Here is a 23,690-nt window from a genome sequence, read left to right as displayed (position 1 = left end):
AACTAGTAAATAGTACCCTTTAAAAATCATTACAGGGTTGTTCAAGAATAACCTAATGGCTCCCAATAATGCAATGAATAGCAGCTTTATGACTTTATCTTAATATAACAAACTTACAGAGCAGTCACTGTTCAATGTTTATTTATTTGATATTTTAGTTGGTATGACACTTGGATAGTTGGCTGCATTATTTATATGTACTTTTCTTTTTACATTATATACCAATGTATCCTGATACATCCAGCACACAAAATAAGATCCTTTAGAACAGTAATGCACAAGACATGCAATGTCGGATTTATACATTGGATCCCAGGATGTGATCGACTGGAGAAAAAAAAGCTGGGCTAGGCATGTAGGGTAAAGAACCAGAAGTTATATAGTAAACGTGTCTACTTTGAAGGGCAACTGTAGCTTGTGCAACACTGGCAGCAGAGGTGCCTTTGAGGAGGTGACCAGCTTAGAACTACACAAGATAAATACCATTCAGCATCAGGATATAGCTTCAGGGTTTTATGAACCATTCCTATTTCTAACTTTAGGAAACTGAAGTTTTTCCTAGGCTGTCTCAATATTACTGCCTTAGTCACGGATCAGATAAAAAGGATAATATGCACAACTTCCAACTAAAATCCTGTTGTATCCTAGACAGTGAAGTCGTATGACATTAGAAGACTTTAAAACTGCAGCTCTTTTTGGATCCCCCATAGTGTATCTGCACTCTTCTTCAAACGGGCCTCTTCCTCCGATGTCAGAGTCACCTTCACAACGTCTGAGATTCCATTCTGTCCCAAGATGCAAGGAACACTAAGGAAGACATCGTCTTTTATCCCATAGAGACCCTGAAGACAAAATGAAAAGTATTTTGTTTTGTCTGTACATTCTGGGGTCTCTTAAGACTTTGTTCTCTACAATTAGGACTCATCTAATACAGCCTGATAAGTAGAAATTCCTTTCTATATTTTTAGTTGGGAGGTAATGAACAGCATAAAATGAAGTCACGAAAATAGCAGCAAGATTTCCATTCTAAAAGAAAATCTAAACTATTGCCATTATCCATAATACTTTCCAATTTTTAGTATATTAACACTTTGATAACTCTAATTTGAATGTGATTTGTTTTTCCCAAAGGAAAAAATCTGTTTCTTTTTTAGTTTTCCAACCGTCTCAACATAATTGAATAGATTTAAGTCAATAAACTGTCAAGTATCTTTGTGCTGAACACAGTGCTAGTGGACATTAATCCTAAAACTCAACTATGTGTTTTCAAAAACAAAAGTTGTCTATGGCAATGCCACCCTGAACAAGCCGGATCCTGTCTGATCCGTCTGATCTCAGAAGCTAAGCAGGGTTGGGCCTGGTTAGTACTTGGATGGGAGACCACCTAGGAAGACCAGGTACTATAGGTGAAAAAAATAAAATAAAAAAATGAGGAATTGTAAACTGGCAAGGTCCTTGTAATCTATGAGGTCAACCAAAGGTTGCCTCTCCTAAAAAAAAAAAAAAAAAAATGTTGCATTTATATATCTCAATGACTGAGAACTTAATCTGCTTTCTCAAATATTTTTTAAAAACAGGAAATTAAAAATAAACAAAAGACAGGAAATAATGCCCTTCAAGTACAACATACCACTACACAGACCTACCTTAATCATGGTGGAAATTGGATGCACCCGCCTGAGATTTTTCATCATACTTTCTGCCAAATCTGCCACAGACAGTCCAATGGCCCAGGATGTGTAGCCTTTCAGTTTGATTACCTCATAAGCACTATCGGGTAGGGAAGGACAGGAAAAAGTAGGGTGGGAAAAACACAAAGAAAAACAAGCTTTCACTGAACATATCCTTTATAGTAAATAATTCCACAAAGTTGCATTATACGCTTAAGAGTAACCCCAGCCATGTATACCAAGATATTATGTATAGGGATATTGTTAGTAATAGCAAAAACCCAGCAACGAGTCCAATGTTCTCCAAAAGAATGAACTATGGTATACTCATATAGAATATTACGTAGCTGCCAAAACAACTGTAGTGACGTACAACAAAATGCACAATTGTTAAAAACATAAAATTGAATTTAAAAAGTGAATCCAAGATTACACATAGCATGCTTGGCTCTGAATTATCTCTAGTCTGTGTGAATGTGTAGAGGGATGAGTGGAAGGAGCACAGAATTGACTCATTTCTAGATACCAGTGACTAGTAATTCTGACCCAACAAACATTAGTTGACAGTTACTGTCAATGTTTCTTGGGTTGGTTGGTGGGTTCACAGGTTTTATTAAACAAATACAAATAAGAGGGCCTTTGCCTAGACCAATCATGATTCATTATTCAATGCAACAGAGCTGAGATCAGCCCATGACCATATAATTTATAGTAAGGAAATAATGCCACTAAATTGAAAGCTTATTTCAACAATTTCTAAGTTAATAAATATCTATATTTTTAGTACCATTATGAATCTAGACATTAATTTTATAATCATCTGAACAAGAAGCTGTTTCTAGTCAAAAAAACTATAATAGGAACTTGAATTTAAATTTTCTTATTCCTAAATGAATCAATCATATATGCTATTGAAGACTGAAACTCAAATATGGTAGACTTAATCAAACTTGTTTTTATCTTAATAGTTTCCAATACAGGCTTCTAAATTGAGAATGATAGCAAAAAGACTGTAGCATTAAAAGTCTTTAATTTTTAATATCTTTACCTCTGTTTATGATGTAACAAACCTTTAGAAAACAAGTTTTCTAACAAAAAGTCCTCAAATGCAAATGCTGTTTTTGGTCTTTTAAATAAAAAGTTAATTTTAATCTTTCATGTTACCAAACTATGAGACATATTACCTGGCAACCACCTGTTTGTGAACTTCTTTCCACTGTTCCTTGTCTGTATCAGTGCCCAAATCAGGGTGCAGATTCTTCAGGGACACACCAGCAACATTCACTCCACTCCAGACAGGCACTAAAAGAAATAGCACAGAATACATTTATTTCCATGCACCAGCCATCAGACTAGTAATTCTGAATTATTCTATCTAATTCTCTTATCTGGGGGAGGATTACCCGCTTTATTTAGGTAGATGTTCAAGACGACCAAATGCCCTTACTTTTTAGATTTTCATTTGCTTAGATTATTTAAAACTAAGAATTTTTACCATGTTCTAAACTGTCTTCCTGACCTATTGCGATGTTTAATCCATAAATATTTGATATATGAAGATAGTATGAGATCGAAAGGGGAATTTTCTTGGCATAAGGAACTGAGAACTCTGCACAAATTATAACACTTTTCAACTGATAATAAGTTTTTCATAAATTCCATTTGATTTGGCTTACTTTTTCAGGGTCGAACAGTTCAAGTCCAGTTTAAACAGCTATGATATTATTAAATGATTGAGGTCACCCTAAGAACTATTACCTTATTTAATATATGTGGTAAGAAATCAAAGAAGTTTCATTCCCCATCCTGTATGCCATATAAATAAATGTCATACAAGATAGCTAAAATCTTAACAATTCTTAGCACATAATTATACCAAAAATAGATTTCTGGAAACCACTCTACCCTGATGAATGGATATCTAATTGAGGTTGATTTAATAAAACTCCTGTCAATTTTTTACACGATCTTTTTGAAAACAAAAAAGAAGTTATGCTTACCACTAGAGTCTCCATGCTCCCCAAGGACCCACCCATGACAACTTAATGGATGAACTCCCAGCCTTTCTCCCATGAGGTAACGGAACCGGGCTGAATCCAGATTGCAACCACTTCCAATAACACGGTTTTTAGGAAAGCCACTTATCTTCCAAGCCACATAAGTCAAGATATCCACTGTGAAGAAAACATTTAGGCAAAGATACTAGGTGAATCATTAGATAATAATTAGCTGCTTGAGATACATGGCTCTGTATGGATCTTGATAATGATCATAACCAGTGCTTTTGGTAATATTTTTAAACCTTTATACTATGTATAATATGGCAAAACATTTAGTACCCAGGAAGTGTAGTTGAATAACACTATCTATAAACATCCCTTTTCCAAGATCTGCTTGCACAAGTAACTAATTTTAAAGTTCCAACTACATGAAGAGGCATTATATTCATTTTAATGATTTAAACTTAACTATTTTATAAAAACACAAATCCACTCTCAGGAGGAAAATGAAAAATGAGAATATGTGTCTACAGAATAATTATACTATCAGGTTTACTCTAGCATATCTATTTTTATGGAATTAAAAATCTCACCTGGATTGGAAACAATAAGCAATTTGCAGTTGGGGCTGTATTTTACAACATTAGGAATGATGAATTTAAAGATGTTCACATTACGCTGGACCAAATTAAGACGGCTTTCTCCCTCTTGTTGACGTGCCCCAGCTGTGATAATAACCAGCTTGGAATTTGCAGTCACGTTGTAGTCTAGACAAAGGGAAGTAATAATCAGATTAAGACCTTTAAGAGAACACTATTACCTAGCCAGCAAAAATTTGTTCCATAAACTTTTTATATAATTGTGTATATGGCAGAAAAATGTCCCTAACAGCCCCCAGACTCCTTTAATTTTTGGAGTTTTATTGCTGTGGCCACTTACACAGAGAAGTACGATGTTTTCCTTATAGTCTGGTTTTAGTCACATTGTGACTTTATGTTAACTATAGTTGGGAGAAGCTGGAAGGAATCAAATTTATTTGACTTATTTCAAATAACATACATTGCCAAGTTTTTTGCCACTTGAGCTCAATGCTCATACTGTTCTATACTCCTATTTCTACTAACTACTTAATTGTGGTCATATCAGCCAAGGGACAGGCTATTGTCATGCCCTCCCCTCCCCCATTTTTTTTTTTTTTTTAAAGCAGAGTCATCTTTACACCTATTAAGTACATCTTATTTCTAGATACCCTATGGCACAGGATAGTTAAACCAAAGATGAAGATTATATTCTAACTCAGATGCTTTCCACATCATGGACAAGTTACATATCCATTTAAAACCACTTATTAAAAATTGAAACTTTGATAAAGAAATACCAATGCAAAATTGTTCAAAGGCTCTTTTCCTGGATAAAAAAGAAATCTTTGAAGACCTAGAATTCTGTGCCTAATAAAGAATTAAGTCCATCATAGACTACAAAATCAACTTGAAATCAACCTTTGCCAGAGACAATTTTTGGTGTTTTAAGGAAAAGGCTGCCATGTTGAAGATCCATCATTTCTCCCTTCAGTTTGTCTTCCATGACATCAACAAGAGCAAGTTCATCTGCCAAGTCCTAAAAGATATAAAATTTTTAGTTAAATCAACATTGATTCCAAAGGTGACATCTTGAAAAATAAAAACATTTTTCAACTACAAAAAAAAAAAAAAAAAATCAAAAAAATTACTACTTCCAAATTTTTAGAAGGGCACGCAAAATTTCCATATTTCTGGAATTTAAAATCCAACTCAAGATGACCCAGACATAGGAAGAAATACTGACCCTCTCTCTAACCCTCTTTCCTCACTGGAGCAACCTCTGCAGGATCCCCACTACCATGTGGAAACAGAACACTAGGTGGGCAATGGCTAGAATAATGTCCAATTATGATCAGGCTACTCTTTCAAACTCAGTTGTACATACTGATTTTAGGTTATCATTCATTAAATTAGTGATATTGACCAGTACTAAGACTTGGAATTAAAAAGTGATATTCTGAATCATTCCCTGGTTCTGGTTTCTGTTTATTAACCAACTTTAACAATTTCATATAAAGATTTGTGCATTTCAAAATATGGTGAAAAATATCCTTTCAGTTGCACCTATAATAGTTCCTAAGTGCATCTCAGACCATGAGCACCAAAAATAGTTTTAATACAAATGGGATGTGGACTGTCATTACCAAAGGGGTTACACTAGCTGAGGTTGCAGATCTACTCCCAAATCATCTACAGTACAGAGTGCTCTGGCAGTTACTCTTACTCATATTTGAATTAGAGGACATCACCGAAGACCATAGGTGGCGTGGAAAAAACAGATGGCATCAACTTATGATTCAGTGGAGGAAGAAGTTAGAGTTTATGTATTTTATGGCCTCTCTTAAGAACACACATAGAGCAACATGTGTTGCTCTGCAACCTCTGCATAGCTCATTTCTGCTTTCAGCCCGTTCTCACTTGTCCTTTTCTGTTCAGAACCCAGAATTCATCATTTCACTCTCTTATTAGGAGCTCTAAATCTGAACTTAGAACATTTTTTTTTAAGCTGCCCCAATTTCTTTTTAATGTAAACTAGGCTTGACTATTGTAAAAAGTGTTCTTTATTCATTCACAAGTTCTTTTTTTTCTAATTAAACATTTGTTCCATAATTGGCACTAAAATTGCTACTAAAGGAGAAGGGCAATGGAGAGTTACATGGAAGAAAGACTTAAGATTTCTCACATTCTGGGTGATTTCATTTTATCACATGTATGTATCACTGCAATTCAAAAATTACTTTAAAATAATTTTAGCTTGTTTAAAGACATACACGTTCATTTGTTGGCAATTTATTCATGTTAATACAGCACAGTGTATTTAAGAAAGTAGGTTGCAAGTCTAATAACTTGAATTTTTTTGGTTCCGATGCCCTTTTGGTAACAGCATATTTCAAAGTTTGTTTCACATAAAGTTCTTTGAGTGCATGAACCTCAATATTTGTACATACACTATGATAATGCAATTATTGAAAAGTGAGTAGAGGGACGGGTAGGGTCAAGTTATCCTTAGCTTTCAGAGTGATGGGCTCTCACTTACCTTCATCAAGATACTGATGGCACAGGCCATGCCAACAGCACCAACCCCAACAACTGTAATCTTATTCTGGGGGCTTTGTTCTTCCTTAAGAAGATTCACAATCAGCTGATCCTTCAGAGTTGCCATAGTGGACTTAGAACCAAAAGGAATCTATTTAGAGAAAAACATGACTGTCATTACATCCTCTTTAACACTTATTAACCAAAAACTGTTCTGAAACAGCTATTTCACTTCCTTTTAGGGTACTTGACACTAAAAATCACAAGGGATGATTTAAAAAGGGGAGGGGAAAACACCTAAATATAACCAAAGGAGAATTCAAAGTCCTAATGCCAAAGTCTAGTATAGTTACCTTGGTGTGAAGGACCTCACCTTAGCATGGAAAAATAATATTGACGTTTGGGTGTAAGTATAGCCTCCTGAGGGCGCACTCATCTTGCTTTATTAACCCTATGCAGGGCTGGCCTTCTCTCAAACAGGATTACTGTGAGCCTCTATTCCAGTCACAAGGCTCCTGACAAGTCCTTCGAGTAAGGACCAGAGTTACGTGCGGAAAGCGCCTTTAACCGCCTCGCCGCCAAAACCCAGACGCAATGAGGCGGGTAGTGAGCTCTGCTCATGCGCGCTCACTCATTTCCCCCCACCCCCGAAGGGGCGGAGATCAGACCAACTGCTCAGTCCCCAGGAGCCCTTAGGTTTTACGCCGCCACGCTCAGACCCGGAAAAGTGAGCTCCGCCTCCTCCCCCACCCATCCCGTCAAGAAATTTGAGCGCATGCGCACTTCACATCCGGTGGGGCAAGACCAGCAGTCCAGCGAACGCTGGCTATTCAGAGGTAGGCAGGCATTGGCCTCACCCGTGAGCGGAGCGGATCAGGAACTAACGTGCTCTTAGGGCCAAAGGGAGCGAGCCTGGACTTTAAAGTTAACTAGTGATCTTGCTCCGAAACAGACGTGAACCATGTTGAGGCCTGGCTAGCAGCCTCCCAGGCCTCGTGCGTGGCCAGAGCCAGAATTTAAATTGCAATACCAGGGGCTGTTAACTAACCAAAAGGGAGGAGCCTGGGACGGCTTCTGCTGTGTCCCTTGTAGCAAAGCCTGGATATGGGGAAATTTTGTCAATACAAAAGTGCAGAAATAGCTGCAGAGGCCTAAAGCCTCGAACCCTAACGTTACTAGATACTTGGTGGAACACTCCGTTTCCAGAGTCCGGGTGTCGACTCTGCTAATCCAACTCTGCACTGCATTCACTGTATCTAGTGTCTTGACTCTGTCCCAAAGGGCAAAAATATCCGAGAGAACTTCCAGGCAGGCGGCCCGGAGCCACCAAGCTAGAATCGGGTCTCTCCTTACAAATCACTGCTATTTCTAGACAGCCTTTTAAGGTTTATGCAGCCTAGCAGGGGGAAGGGAATTCTTCCTGCATTTCCTCCTGGCTTCACCAAATCCTAAGCCCTGGGCTCCAGCACTCCCCGTAATGTGGAGCCACGGGTAGGGGAGGAGCCCTGCCGGAAGAGGGTCTCCTCTGCCACCCACTCACTGTGAACCTATAGATGCCCTAAAAGGAAGTCAAAAGATCATCTGAGATGCAGGAGAGCTAAGACACCCTGCTTCATCTTTGTATGCGCCGTAGCATAGCACCCCCTAAGATACATCAGTAGCTGCTTAATAAATGTAATTAGTGCAAAAAGAGCGCCCTATGATCTGCCGGCAGCGGCCGCTCCCATGGAACCCACCTCTCGAAAGTCTTATGGTTAAAATGCGACCCGGGAAGGTAGTGCTCAGCGGCTTTCTGGCTTCCGGGAACCCGCCCAGGATGCTGAGGCTTTTTCGGCTCCATGGGCTCCGGGAACCGGACCTCGAGTTCTGCGCCGTTTTCCGACTTCCAGCCCAGAAGTATGTCCCACCCTTCAGACCCGTCATCTCCTTGTCCTACACATCCACTCGGGCTTTTAACCCCAGGTTAGGTGCAGCCACTTCCTCGGTTCCCCTTAGCCGGGCCAGACGCCACGGCGCTAACTTAAGAGCAAAAACAGCGCGGCAGCTTCTGCGCCCAGGCCTGGCGTAGGCCACTACTCAGGTCGCCCGACTATGCCTCTGAGAAGCAGCGCCTACACCACCAGGGAATAGTAACCCCCTGGCGTGCAGCGCCTAGCCAGAGAGGCCCGCGTGTCCGCCCCCACGGGCGCAGAGCGCGCCTGGCCCTACCGTACCAGGAGTGCACGGTGGGCGGGTGTCGGTGGCGCGCAGTATCGGACCCGGAATTGGCGGCAGCTGCTCCGAAAGTCGGAGCACGGCACAGGAGGGGCCTTAAATGGAATCGTGAGGCTGACGTCAAGGGGGAGAGGGGCGGACGTGCGGGATCCCACGTGTGGGTCTGGCTGGGGGCGGGCTCCCAGCCGGGCGGGGCAGTGGAGAGTCCCAGGCGGCGCGCGCAGCCGGACGACCCACAGGCGGACCTATCCACGTGCGCTAGAACGTCTAAGGGGCAGCCCAGAGCCAGACTACCTCCGGCCTCAAAAGCCTTGGCCGGAGCCAGCAGCTGGCATCAAGGCGACCCTCAATTTCCTCTTGCGTTAAATATGTAGTTTACCCTCAGGGTAGGCTTAATCTGAATTTTAACTATTTTTCAGTGCCTAGAACATCTGGCACGTAATAGTCACTTGACAACTGTTTGTTTTAAGAAAGAAAACGCCTAGCACAATGTCAGTCTGTACTTCTTATGTAAGTCGAGTGACCTCCAAAACTGGACGCTGCTTTCCCCCCTGCTGCAAATACCTGCTAAATCCCACAACTCATACTAAAGCCTCAGCCTCTCTGCTCTGCTCTCCCTACTGCCTTACCCAGCCCAGCACCTCGTGTCCTGGCCACACCCAAGAACTGGAAAGGGGGGAGGGTGGTTTTGTTTTTATAAACATGTTATTTTTACCTCTATTCCAACCAAGCCTTTGCTCATACTGGTTCCTTTGCTTGGCCTGCCTTCCTCCTCCTTCTCTTTAAACTATCACTCTCCTGGTACTCCCCCTAACTTTCCCACCCCATACACCCACAGAGATGGCGTCTCCCTCCTACTGCTTCCACCTCACTGATTTGCACAACCTTCAAACCCTCTAGCGTTTGGTGTGTGTGACTCTGCTCTTCTGACAGTGAGCCAGCCTCTCAAGGGCACGGATAAGTCTTACTTCCCTGCACCTGAGATACCATCTTAGTGCCCAGCTCTGAGAAAGATCCATAATTGTGGCTTTGGTTTTAAAGAGAAAACTCTAACCTCAGCTCCAGAAAGCAGGGCGTCTCTCTGGTATGTCTTATTAGTCTACTTATTGTCTGAAAGGCCCAGAAACCTAGGCTTTCACCTCAGACACACACAGTTGGTGGGGCTGAAGGCCAGCACAGGTTCTCTAGAGTTCCTAGGGGCCTGGCAGATTGCAACAGTGTCTGCTTCCCCACTCTTTGCAACAGTGTCTTTATTCAGTTAGGGCTGGGCCCTTGCCTAACTACAAATATGACCACAGCTGCTGGCAGAGGTAGGGCAGAGTTCTGAGAGTGGAAGTTACGCTAGGGAGACCTGTTCGGGCCCTCACCAAGAGGGCTGTGGAATGACCTCTGAAGATAGTCTAGGCAAGGAGTTGTGGTCCCCTAAATTAAGGCACCTAACAACACATCACTCCAAGCACAGCTTTCCTTTTCTTATGCAGAACAATAGCCTCTATTTAACCTGCAAATATGAATAAAACGATTATCATTTACTGAACAACCCCTCTATGTCAGGCAAACTAGGCAACCCCCACCTCATCTTCACTTTAATTCTTTGGAATTAAAATAATTATCCCCATTTTTCAGATAAGGAAACCAGAACTGAAGATAAGAAAGATTAGTGACTTTGCCAAGGTCATACAGCTAATAAGTGATTTCATATAATCGTACTTTGACCCAGGGCTGATCTGACTCCAAAGTCTATGATTTTTTTCTCCATAGAAAGTTGTCCCTGCCCTACTCCTTAACCCCCACTCTGCAAAGGTCAAAAAATTGTGTGGGGGACTCGAGCCAGTCCCAGGCTCAGAAAGTTCAGTTTTCAGTGAGAGGCAGTGGGTGTCTCCGCCTGTCTGTCTGAGCTGACATTGGTCTTCTGCCTTCCTTATACTGGGACTTACGACGTTGGTGCTCTTGTTTCTCAGGCCTTTGGACTTGGACTGGAATTTATAGTACCTGCTCTCCTGGGCCCCCAGGTTGCAGACAACAGCTTGTGGGACTTCTCAGCCTCCATAATCTCATGAGCCTATTCTTTATATTAAGTTTAATTGTGTGCACATAGACACACATTTCTCTGAAGAATGCTAACTACTGCAGAACCCTGACTAATACAGTCCAAGAAAGAACGTCTGTACTAAAGCCAGAACAGAGGGAGGGACCTGCGGACTGGTCAGGAAAGACTGTACCAGAGGGCAATCTGACCAAGTGTTCTTTGGGAGTGGCCTCTTTAAAAGAGAAAATCTCACAAAGAGGTGGTTTGACCAGGGGACAGGCTGGCCTCAGAGAATGGCTGCTGCTCAGCCCCCAACACAAAATTTTCCTAAAATGGACCTACCGAAGAATGGTGTCCACCCAAAACCCAGTGCTGAGTCATTCTTCCATTCACTAAATATTATAGTCCTCAAGAACATTCAGTGGCTTCTCATTCAAATGGTCTCCAGAATAAAATCCAAATTTTTTGGAAAGGCACGCCAGGTCCTCCACGATTCAGTGCCCACATCCCCTTTCTGGCCTTATCACCTATTTTTCCCTACATGCGATCTATATGCCAGTCCCAAGGCTACTTGCCACCTCCCCCAAATGTGGCATGCACATCCACCTAGTCAGTTCCTTCAACCTGAATGTTCTCCCCCTTGCCACCATCTCTGCCCACCCAAAAACCACGTCTTCTCAGGTCATGCACTGTTCCTTGGGCTTTATTTTAAATTAATTCTTATTATTATGCATCTCTTTCTCACATTAGACTATAAACCCCTAATGGACAGAAGCTTTCTAATTCATCTCCATATCCACAAAATATACATTTATTTGTTTAATAAATGTATTTTGAATTACATGCATGCTATGTAAAGGACACTGTGCTAGGTGCTAGGGATACAAAAACAAATAAGATATTAACAAGCCTTCAAAGACTTACCATTTAAAAGATCCCCTTAATAGTTAAACTGCAAGATAGACTGTAACGCTGCCACAAAAGAGGTAGAAAAGTTGCTCTAGTTTTCAGAGGAGAGAGAAGCTCTTTGGCTGGTAATACCAGAGAAGGCTTCCTGGAAGAGATAGCATCTGAGCTCAGCCTGGAAAATGACTTGAATTGCTGAAGATCCAGTGTTGAGAAAGCAGCAGAGAACACAGCATAAATAAAACGTGGAGGCAGGAAATTCAAGACGTGTCTGGTGAATCTTTAACTTTAAATGCCAGACTAAGAAATATGAGGTTTTTGCTTTGTTTTGTTGGTGGTCACTAGAAGTCACTGAGGTTTTGGGAGACGGGGGAGAGATAGGGTGAAAGCAAGGTGGTTGAGAGGTTATGGGAAAGGGAGTCACCTTATTTTTTAATAATGCACAACAAGAAGCTCAAAACATATACAACTCCAGTCAAATCTGCACAGAATGTACATTTCTCTGACACATCCTACACAACCCCACGGCCCCTCTGAACACTCACTGACAGCCTGACTTTTTCACCTTTTCCATGGTTGCAAAGCTGATGGTTTTCCTTAGTTGCAGGGCCCAGGATGCAGATGGCTTCATCAGTCTCTGTCCCTGACCAGCCAGGGGCTGCTGTGTACGTGCTAAAGCAAAGGTTCCTCTCTCTGGCAAGACAGCAGGCACCTCCCCTGGAAGATTGCTTCATGTCATCCCCCCAATCTCATCCATCTCTCACATGATCGGAGTGGAAGCTGAAGACTCCACCCCAACTCCTCAAGTTCTCCTGGGTGTCATCTCTACTTGTCCCCTGATGCCTTCCCCTAGTCATTCTCCCCCCATCCTCTAGGCTGGGCTCATATTCGGGTACTAGATGCTGCCTCTGTTTCCCCTTTTGTCACAGACTGTCATTCCCTCCACCATTTATTCCTCACATGGTCCCCTAACAAAATCCATCTCAGAAACTCTAGATCGCTTTTGTTACAAACTGAATGTTTAAGTCTGCCATGCCCCCTCCCCTTCGAATTCATGTGTTGAAAGCTAATCCCTGATGTGACAGTATTTAGAGGTGGGACCATTAAGGGGTGATTAAGTAGCGAGGATGGAGCTTTCATGAGTGGGGTCAGAGGCCTTATAAAAGAGGCCCCAGAGAGAGACCCCTCACCTCTTCTGCTATGTGAAGATACAGTGAAAAGATTACCATCTCTTAACTTGGGCCATCACCAGACATCTGCCAGCACCTTGGTCTTGCAGTTCTCAGCCTCCGGAACTATGAGAAATAAGTTTCAGTTGTTTATAAACTATCCAGTCTGTGGTATTTTGTTATTGCAATCCAAATGGACTAGATACTCTTCCAGATACTTCTTACCTCAAGGAAGAGCTATGCCCTTTTCTCTCCGTTCTTCCCTGACAGGGAGTTAGGCCTCGAGCTTTCCATCACATTGATAGGTTTGAAGGCAAAGACTGCCACCAGAATATTAGTGGCTTCCAAACCGAGTGTGCCCCACATCAGTGCTTCAGAGAGAGAGTCCCAAGGCCTGTCCAAGCCAAACAATCCCCAGTGTAACGGAAAGTGTCCCTTATCTAATCACAGTGAGGGAGGACTATGGGAAGTTGTGGCAGCCTTTCCCTCTGACAGCTTGGGGTGGCAAAGACAGTGATGGGCATGGCTTAGCAAAGATGAGTGAACAGGCTGGTGGAGAAGAGACACTGGCCTGAGGGTGGGGAGACCTGGGTTCTTGCTCCAGCTTTACCATAGAACTCTGGGTAACGTTGTGGCAGTCACATGCCTTCTGTAACCTTGGCATTCTTGACTGTAAACATGAGGGGCTCTGTTTTCCAGTTCTAACATCCAGGGAGGCTGAGTGAGTCAAGACTCCATACACGCCTTCATTTTTACAGTTGCTTAGGACTCAGAGGCAAACTGCTCCCAGTCCCCATTCTGGGAAGGGCTACTCCCGGAGTAGTAGAGGCAGACAGTACAACAGGAAATTCATGCCCGGAATTCTCTTGTCCCATATATTAGTTCCAAACTGGGCCCAAAATTCCGAAGGCACTGGTGAGTGTTGAATTTGTTAATAAAAACAGCCTCACGGGGCTTTGATAGCAGATTACCAATAACAGAAACCCATTTCTCTGATTCCTATGCAGATGGTTTTGAACCTTTAAACCTTACCAAATGCAGAATTACATTCTGAGCCCTAGGGCAAAAAAGAATAATAATTTTCTATAAAATTCCTAGAGGATAAAAGCAAGTGTTACGTGTGAATACCTCCAGAGAAGTCTATTGGTACTTTCTTGAGACTGGGTGTGGGAAAGGAATGGAGGTCTTAGTTGTCCAGCTGCTGACTGCAGGGCACCCACAGAAATGTGAGTCTATGGGTCCTGGTATTTTGTTTAAACTGCTGTACACAGCCACTGCTCACAAAGCAGGTTCTGCTGGAGAAGGAGGCTCTCTTCCTGCTCAGGGGAGCGTGGTCTCAAAAGGCAGCCCCACCTCATTTTTCTAGGGTACCAGAAGGGGTTTGGGCTCCACTGGGGAGCCTGGGATTCTGCTAAGAGGAGCAAAGAAAAGGTCCCCAGCATGACGGGAGGGATCTCAGGCTGTGGTGGGACCAGTGCAGACATGGAGAAGGCTCCCTCTGTCCTAAATAAAGCTCACTGGGTCCTTCATTTGTGCACAGTTTAGGGTGGCTTTCATGTCTATTCTCTCAGGGCATTTTCTCCTCAACCAGGTAAGGAAAGCAGAGCAGGAATTTTTACCTCCGGCTTCCTGGTGAGACTACCAAGCCTTAAAAAGAGTAATTGCCTCAGGCCACATAGTCTGATTTCAAACACCCAGACTAGTTTTCTTTCCCCTATATTGCTCTGCCCCTCTGTCTTTCATGAGATACATCACAGCCTGGAAAGCAGTTAGCCCTTTGCTCCCAGGTTATCCTAGGGCCAAATGTGATAGACATCTCCCAGCCTCCTCCCGCAGCGCTGCAGGGCTGCTTCAGGGCCTGATCCAGGCAGCCTCCCTCTCCCTGGCACTCATTCTGCTAGTCTTGCACAGCTCCTGTGTGTGCAGGCCCAAGCTCTGCCCTTTGTACAAACACACTTGCAGTGTCAGGCCCTCTCAAAGGACATTTTAACTTAGCTCATCCTCCAGTTTTAGCCACAGAAGGAGGAAAGCGTAGGAGAAGCCCTGCAGCCTTAGCCCTTTTTTATCCACTGAATCAGAGGGAGACCACCTGCCCCAGCTTTGTGTACACTGCTGCAGGGGCCTCTCAGCAACCCAGTCCACAGGGCAAACATTATTCTCACAGTGGGGCTCAGAGAAAGGAAGTGAAGTGCTCTTGATTACCTTGGTATGTTCAGAGGTGGTGACTAAGGGACTGACACCTCCCAACTAGTCTAGTGCTTTCTCATCTGTGCAAGACACTTAGACCAGCCTGGGCTCTTTCCTGTGGGTGTGGCTCTCGCTTCCATCTCTGACTCTTGGGGTTTTTCCAGTGTATTGGAGCCTCTTCCAATAGCCCTTGCGTAGGGTCGGCAGCTTGGCAGTGAGGCCTCATTCTGCAGGAGGTCGGAGCCCTGCCATTAAAGCTACAGGATTGGCAGGAGACTACCTCAGTGGAGTGCTGTTCTCACAGAGCTCCCAGCCTCAGCCTCCTCTCCAGCCCCTTCAGCAGCAGGCTCATGATGTCACCAACTCTCCCACCAAGCGCCGCTCGCTCGTTCTCAAGCAGCCAAATTTCTCCCCCTTTCCTAAGTGAGGCTGCCTGTCAACCACAAATAGGCACAGGCTGTGCCAGCTTCTCCATGGTAACTAGGGGCCACAGCTTCCTGCCTTGGGCAATGATCCAGAGCCAGCACTCTGGTTGGGCTCCCTTGCAGAGAGACTCCAGGAAGGCTGCAGGCTCATCAGGCCCCACAGTCATCACTGGAATTTAGGAACAGCCTAGGGAAGCAGCCAGCTGGGTTGCCCTGGAAGACTTTAGACCCAGCAGTTCGTTGAGAAAGGTCCTGAAATGGAGCCGGCTGGGAAAGGCCCTCCTTTGAAGCCCACCCCCTCCCTCCCACATGGAATTGATTATCAAGGCAGGTTGTGGGGCTCCAGTGTTAAATGCTCCTCAGGGCAATGGGTGAAAGTTGAAAATTCTAGTGTGTCGGCTTTAGACTTTGCTCTCCCTGGCGGAGGAGGGGTGGTGGTGGTGAAGGAGCTAGATTGCAATGTGTTGTGCAATGATCTCAGTTCCTTGCCACCCATTCCATAAAATGGGCCCTGGGGCATTTGAGCTGGAGGGCTCTCAGTTGGATGGGGTGTGTGGGGTTACTTATCAACGTGGAGTCAAAGACTCCAGTGCGTCATTGTGGACAGACCTGCTTCCTTGTGGGTTCTCCTGAGGAAGCAGGGGGCTGGCAGGTCACCTCAGGACTGGAGATGGAGCTGCCCTCACTGCCACAATCTCAAGAATTGGGAAGATCTTCAGAGAGATCTTGTTTCCAGGAGAAAAACAAATAAGAATGCAAAGTGGAACTGCCTGGTTCCTCCCAATCCTCTTCTCAGCTTTCCAACAGCACTTGGTGGCAGAGGGCTGGGGTAAGCCTAAAATTTCATTGTAAAAATATTGTACCAGGAGACGATGCTCAGCCTTCGCTATTCTCCAGGGTATTCCTTTACCAGGTCAACTTCTTTCCCCAAACTTAGTTGGAAGTTCAGTCTTTGCTCAACTTTGTTGGGCCTTTGTGATGCAAAATAAGGAATGCCTGCCGGGGAAGACTACTTTGGACAGTAAGTGGGGGGTCTGCAGACTGTCAATCTACATAATAAAAAGGCAGAAAAACCATTTCCAGGTGATTTGGAAAGCACTGGGGGTGGGAGATTTGAAAACAGATGGCTCTAACTTCTGTGGACTGATGAAAGTAGATTAGAGAGGAAAGGATTTTTGGTAAATGCTGCTGTGGACATCACTGTAATCTCCACTCTCACTTTGCCAAAGGGCAAGCCAAAGATTTGAGTTATGTTGAAATTAATTACTAGCGATTGCTGAAGGGTGCTTCTTAGTCAGTGCTGAGAGACCAAATTTCATGGGTCTAGACGTTGCGAGAATCTTGATAACAATCACTCCCATGTTTATTAAATATTAATATATACCCAGCACCCCTACTAAACCCTTTACATGCATTATCCAATTTAATTCTCACAACTACCCTATGGTTATCCCCATTTTACAGAAACAGGATACTGAGTCTTAGGAGGTAAAGGCACTTGCTCAAAGTCACACAGCCAAATGTGCTGTAGCCAGGCTTCATAAAATTCAGGTGGCATTTTGGTAGGCTCTCTGCTTAGGGACCAGAAGCAGCTGCTGTACCTAATAGCAGGGACCATAAGGAATTCCTTTCAGTAGATTCTCCAGGTTAATTGCTAGGCCTTGCTGAAGAGGGCTCTCTGCCAGAGCTGCAAGCTCTCTCTGAGCTAACGAAGCAGAAAATCAATAAGGTTTACATGAGGCATCCAGCACGGGGGCTGCTCCCTCACTGATCTGAGCAGCAGGAATGTGCCTGGGGCCAAAGTGACCATCTGGGCAGCTCCTGCCAGTCTGTTTCTGTGCTACTTTGTTAAATCCTGGGGACACAGAGGGATGGGGAATACAACGCTGGGAATGACTCCCTCTGAAGAGGCCCTATCTTTCCATCTTTCTGTCCAGGCCTTTTAGAATACAGACATCCCCCTTTAGTCTCTGCCACTTGGAGAGATGCTCTTCACATCTAAGGGACAAGGAGAGTTAAAGAGAAGATATTCCTCTATGTTGCGCCAAACTCATTGTCCATGAGGAAGGAAGTTTCAGTGGGAACCTCAGGTTTGGGAGCCAGAGAGATTTGGGTTCCAATTCTGACTCTGCTCCTACTGTATGTTTGTGAGCAAGTCACTGTCTATGCCTTACGCACCTGTGAAATAGGAAAAATAACAGTACCGACCTAATAAGTTTAATGCAAACAACATCACTTGTCACAGGGGAATTGCTTCAGAAACCATATTCCTAGCTCAGGAAATGAACTGGGGAGAGAGGCAAATTTGTGGTCACTATTCTGACAGTTTATTTCATCTATTTCCGACTGTAATTGTGATGTAGGGAAGAGGTATGAGAACTATACAAGTTGACTAAATATTAAACCAGGTTGTATTCAGAACCTACAATGTGATCAGCCCTATGGCCAGGACACCAGGAACTTACAAAACAAAGGAAGATTCCTGCTGGGATAACTGGAAACTACCCACACAAGTGTACAGCCATGCCACCCTGAACAAGCCCGATCACATCTGAGCTCAGAAGCTAAGCAGGGTTGGGCCTGGTTAGTACTTGGATGTAGGCATAAAAAATAAAATAAGGGATTGTAAACTGACAAGGTCCTTGCAATCTCTGAGGTCAACCAAGGGTTGCCTTGCCTAAAAAAAAAAAAAAAAAAAAATTTACCCATACCAGGAAAGGAAAACTGGAAAACAAAGTCTTTACTGTACACAAAATAAACCCAATCATTTATTCCCTCCAGCCAGACCACGGGGAACCTACAAAACACAGGCTGAGATTACTGACACACCTTTGAGACTGCATACTGATGTCGTTCAGGCTGTATACCCACACCATCAAAGGAACATAGGGAAATAAAGCCTTTAAACTGTAATTCATAGAAACTAAGAATCACCTATAAACTAAATTCTTTGAATACTCAGAAGTCTCTCTCATTTTCCGTCTTTGAGAGGAGACTTCTCTGAAGTGTTATTCCTTCTCTAAAAACTCTCCTTTTGTCTCTATGGTGTGAGCTTGATTCTTTCTTGCACAGTCAAGGACCTTCTCTTGGTGTAGAACTTGAGTCCGCACTTGAGGTAGGTGCGGGAATTTGTCTTGTCTTGCATCAATTGGTTTGCAGAATTCTTGGCCTTGTACCCATGCCTAGGCTGACCACTTCCTCAGGTGAGGGCTATTCCAGAACCTATACATGATACCTGCCTTTCCCACTTTTTTTTTTTTTTTTTTTTAATTAAGAGGAACACCTTATTATTACTTGGTACTACAGTCAGTCATACACAGGGCTGGGCTGGCAAGGGAGGGGGCCCACAGTTTCCTAGTTTTCTGTAGTGTCTCTAGTCTAGATGTAAAGCACAAGGGTGTTTCTGGCCACCCTAAGTTGGCCACATTGCCTGGCCATTGCCACACACTGGCTGCTCTTGCATGGATTTAGGAAGGCAGCCCCTGCCTCGTTTCCCTCATAGGTTAGAAAGAGAGGCAGCCATGCAATGCCCAGACAGCAGCAGCGTAAGGCACGTGTCTCCAGGGGACAGCTCTGCTCCGTGTTTTTCCCCTACTATGGCATTTTGCTTCAGCCTCACACTGCCTTGGTTTTGAGTCCTTGTTCTGGCATTAACTATGAGAACTTGGGCAAGTTTCTTGATCTCGTGGAGCCTCTATATAATGGGGATAATACCATCACCACGGGTTGTTGCGAGGTTTAAAGGCTCCACCTTCCTGGTAGGTGCTCAGTGAAAGTTAGTTCCCTTTTCTATCTCTCTGGGGCAATCTGGAATGCTGAACTGGAGACACTTCCTGGGAAGCTCTCAAGTGTGCAGTCTAATAACAGGGACAGCTCCCACGACCAGGAGAGACCTTTGATACCACCTGCTTCCCAACATGCACTGCCTTGTGTGTGTGTGTAGGTTAAAAAAATTAATACTTTTCCTCCCACCTTCTAAGTTCTTCTAGTTGGGCTAATAATCAAATTAACAAAAACGGATTAACAGGAGAAAATAAAAATCTAATAACAGGCGCATGGGGAATTCACATATGCATAAAAATTCCAAAGACAGTGAGGTGCCATTGGGTATATATGACATTTTGGGCAAAGGAGAAAACAGGGGAACTGGTTATTAGATTTCAGAAGTGAGAATGGGTAATTTATAGATAGCTGAGGAAGAGTAGTGAGACGGGACAACACTTGTAAAATTCTTAATCTTTCAGCAGGAAATGAAATGGGACATCTCTTGCAGAATTAATCTTTTTAGTAAACCTAGTTTTCTTCCCTCCTTTCTTTGGGAAAAAGGCCGTCTTTCTCAAATCCTGGTAATTGCCCCAAACTGGTGACCCAGATCCTCTGGCTATTGATAAGGGTCATCAGCCCACTGTTAGCAGAAATGGTGTTAAGCCAGGCGGGGCCCTTAGAGTCAGAGAGGGGAGGAGACTTTAGGCCAAAGGTCTTTTTTACTCTTTAAGAAATGTTAACCAAGCCTGTTTCCCTTTCTTTACTCTCTTAATAGGCAAATCAATAATAGAAATTAATAGATATATGATGTAAGTAATGTTTTTATCTTCTTTTCCTTGTCTAGGGACTGAGGTGGCACTTTAGAAGGAAACCCAAGACCCCACCCTGACTGAGGTAGAAAGGGACTCCATGAAACCCCTGTAGGCAGGGACTACGGTGATTCTCAGCAGGAAGCAGATACGGAAGAGACCTCTCCCTCCACATCCATACTAACAATAAGGGGGTTCATGACTCTTAGAAAAGAATTAGGCAGGTTAGGGGGTTTCGGGTCTGCCTGCAAAAACACTGAGGTCATCCTATCCTAGAAGGGGTCCACCCTAATCCTCCCACAATTAAGCAAGCCAAAAGGCATTTTTTCTTATACACCTACAGCACCTGGTATTGCTAGGCCAAAAGGCATTTTTTAACTCTCACAAAAAAACAAGCAGGCAGAGAATTAGGTACCAGTTTAAGCCAGTCACTTGCACTTGTGCAACGAAGACCCAACGACCTTCAACTCACCTGAGCTTCATTATGCCATCATTATAATGCATATGCCTGAAAGTTCATTAATATCATAACAGACTGAATTCTGAGAACAAACATGTGCAGAAAGCAAAATGATGAATCAGAGCTCTGTCAATCTTAGTTGTCCATCAAGGAAGCCAACTCCTCTAAGAAGAGTAAACACCCAGAGCAAATAAGGATAAAAACCCCACAGGCTTTGTTACAAGGCCTTTTGAGCCACACTTCCCTTGCTCATGTACTTTCCCTTCTAAGAAAACTTTATTTTTTTATTGTATTTTGGTGTCTTGCTCAATTCTTTGTTCAAGACATCAAGAACCTGGACAATGCGCCGGGAGAGGATCCCCACTCCTTGGTAACAAACAGTAGGATGCACATGACAGACCAATTCTTGCTAGGCAACTCAGGAACAATGGGACATGGGTTATCTAGCTAACAGGCCTCTGCCTGAAACCCTCCTATTTACCACACTTAATTCAAATTAGGTTAAGGCAAAGATCCTAAGTCTCCTTTCTGAAGCAGATCTTTCTTTCTTAATTTCTTGGGCAGGAAAGCAGGGAAAGTCAAAGGTTCTTAGTCTTTTGTTTCTGAGTAACCAGCCTCAATCAATATCCCAAAACGCAGCTTTGGTCTCCTTCACTTACTTGTCTGGGCTGGAGCTGTGCCAGGGGCCGTTCTGAGACAGAGGAGCAGCCCACTTGTAAAAGCCAAGTGCTTTATTTACTTTATATACTTATATACTTCATAACTTTATACTTTATAACCCTATCAGTCGAGTACTGCAAGAACCATTTTATAGATGAAGAAATGGAGACACAGATTAAGTAAATCGTTCAAGGTTACATAGCTAGCAGTTGGGATTTAAACCCCAACAGCCTATGTCCTAGTCTGTGCTCTAACAGCTCTGCTATACCATGTTTCTACTGCTGTTAAGGTTACAATCAATCCTGGGAAGACTTATTGGAACACTTTTTCTCTATTCCTATTATATCTGTGGTTCTAAATGTTCTTGAGTGACAAGGATCTGATTGTACATGTAAAACTCCAAGGAAGTTTTTCAGGCCAGGCATATAGCCTGTTCTTATGGGTAACCAATTGCCAGAAGTCACACACTAATGAATAAGACCGATTCACAAAAATTTGCACAGGACCACAAATGGAGATGAGCCCCATTGTCAAGCTCCATCTTAAAGGACATGAATGTGTACACAGGTTTCCCTTTGCCAGGAAATCTCAGGTTGTAGATTAGAAAAACTTTAAGTGCACAGAAAGTGTCTGGAAGAAAACGCACTGAGCATTACCCCAAGAGAGTGAGATTTGGGGGTAAAGGGTATAGCAACATTTTCTTTTATATACTTCAGCAGTACTCAAACTTAAAAAAATACTTTTAACAATGATCTTACATTTGTCATTCCCTTTGCACTATTCTGTTCGCCAGACATTTGGCTACTAGAACCAGAAAGAAATACATTTCAGTCATAAAGGCCTTTGAATTCTAACACCTGGTGAACCTGAATTTGACAGCTGATGGGAGGGCAAGTCCAGTGATGGGAGGGTAAGTCTAGACATTTCTGTAATTATAACTAGCATTTAGTTGAATCTTGTTTTTAATCCTACCTGGCAATGTCTTTTAGACTGTTCAGTGTTTACATTTAATGTAACTGCTAGTAAGTTGGGTTTAAGTCAACCATCTTGCTATTTATTTCTAGGACTACAGGTAAGTAAAATTTAAGCCAGAATTTTTCTTATACTTCAGCTTCATCCAGTTCCTGTTATCAGCCATCCCAATATACACAGCAGGTTGCCCGGTGACCAGAGAAGGTACTGGCTTTTCATGCTGTATTACTGGGTGGGAGAAGCTGGATCTCTGGCTCCACCTCAACAGGTACAGTTGCACATTTGTCACATTAGGGATTCTGTAAAAGTGTGAAAATAAGGTTATGTGGCTATAAAGTCTGAATTTCTAAGTGTTTTCTGTGACTTTAATACACACTCAAGCAAGGATATGGACAACAAACTAAGACTGATCACCCCTGAAACAGGTTCTAGGACATGCTCCAGCTCTGGACAACTTAGACCTGAAAATAAGATTCCCTTGGCCTCAGAAACTGGACGAACAGCTGAGTCTTGAAGAAGCTAAACTGGGAAAGGGCAGAGGTAATGTACTGAAGAATCCCACACAAGTCTTGACACTGGAGACAGAAATCTAAGTTTAAAAATGGGCAGCTTTCCATCCCACAGCCACTCTTGGCTCCAGAAGGTATATATACCAACAGGAAATCAATTTCTGGATTAAATCCTTAGCCTGGATAGTGGGTTACCTTCCTAGGTACAGATGTTAAAGCATTCTTTTGTTTTGCAGACTGTAGTGGTTCTAAGGTACTCTACTCATTTTGCAATATATAAAGCAGACTATCACTACTGACTTTCTGCTTCTTTCTAGGAGAAATGCATTTTCCTAAAGCAAGGCATAGTTTTATTATATAATTACACTTTGCAGCTTTCTGGGCTGATGGGACCCATTAGGCAGACTAACCTTATAATGTGTGCTTTGCCATAAAAGCAGCACAGAATAGAATCGGAGGCAGGAATGACTGACAGGGAAGTCAAAAGAGAAAATAGACAATGGAAGTTGGGGCTGGAGAATAACAGCTTTCAACTGCACAAGCATTCTATCCCTAAGTGACTGCAGTTTAGGGTAGATTTCAGCTCTGCCACTTACTGGCTATGTGAATTTGGCAACTTAATATCTAAACCATTTCTAATCTGTAAAATAATCTGTAGCATCTACCAGATTCACTGGTTGTTGTGAGAATGAAGTGAGAGAGCAGGAAAAGTACTTGGCACAGTGCTGGTTTACAGCAGTCCTCAATCACCAGCAGTTGCTATCGTTTTCCACAATGGAAAAGTGGGGCCTAAACAGCT

At 43.2% G+C, this 23,690-nt stretch overlaps 1 protein-coding gene and 1 pseudogene across 4 annotated transcripts; one reads left to right on the top strand and one right to left on the bottom strand.

Annotated features, from left to right (window-relative positions):
• Nucleotides 1–124: 124 nt before the first annotated feature.
• Nucleotides 125–12,107, bottom strand: LDHA (lactate dehydrogenase A). Of its 4 annotated transcripts, none has more exons than XM_016134339.2 (8): nt 11,954–12,107; nt 6,788–6,937; nt 5,170–5,287; nt 4,264–4,437; nt 3,671–3,844; nt 2,855–2,972; nt 1,647–1,770; nt 125–842 (listed from the first exon to the last, which is right to left on the bottom strand). In XM_016134339.2, the coding sequence occupies exons 1-8, from the start codon at nt 11,954–11,956 to the stop codon at nt 678–680; spliced, it is 1,026 nt and encodes a 341-aa protein (XP_015989825.1). In that variant the 5' UTR covers nt 11,957–12,107; the 3' UTR covers nt 125–677. The 4 variants fall into 4 exon arrangements, with proteins under 4 accessions (XP_015989825.1, XP_015989826.1, XP_015989827.1 ...); XM_016134340.2 differs by lacking the exon at nt 11,954–12,107 and adding an exon at nt 9,000–9,146; XM_016134341.2 differs by lacking the exon at nt 11,954–12,107 and adding an exon at nt 8,523–8,660.
• LOC118603585 lies at nt 1,282–1,409 on the top strand (annotated as a pseudogene).
• Nucleotides 12,108–23,690: the final 11,583 nt, after the last annotated feature.

Source organism: Rousettus aegyptiacus, unplaced genomic scaffold (assembly GCF_014176215.1).
Source record: "Rousettus aegyptiacus isolate mRouAeg1 unplaced genomic scaffold, mRouAeg1.p scaffold_m13_p_5, whole genome shotgun sequence".
NCBI lineage: Eukaryota > Metazoa > Chordata > Mammalia > Chiroptera > Pteropodidae > Rousettus > Rousettus aegyptiacus.
The sequence above is the reverse complement of the archived record's forward strand: the minus strand, read 5'-3'. Positions and strand labels throughout refer to the sequence as shown.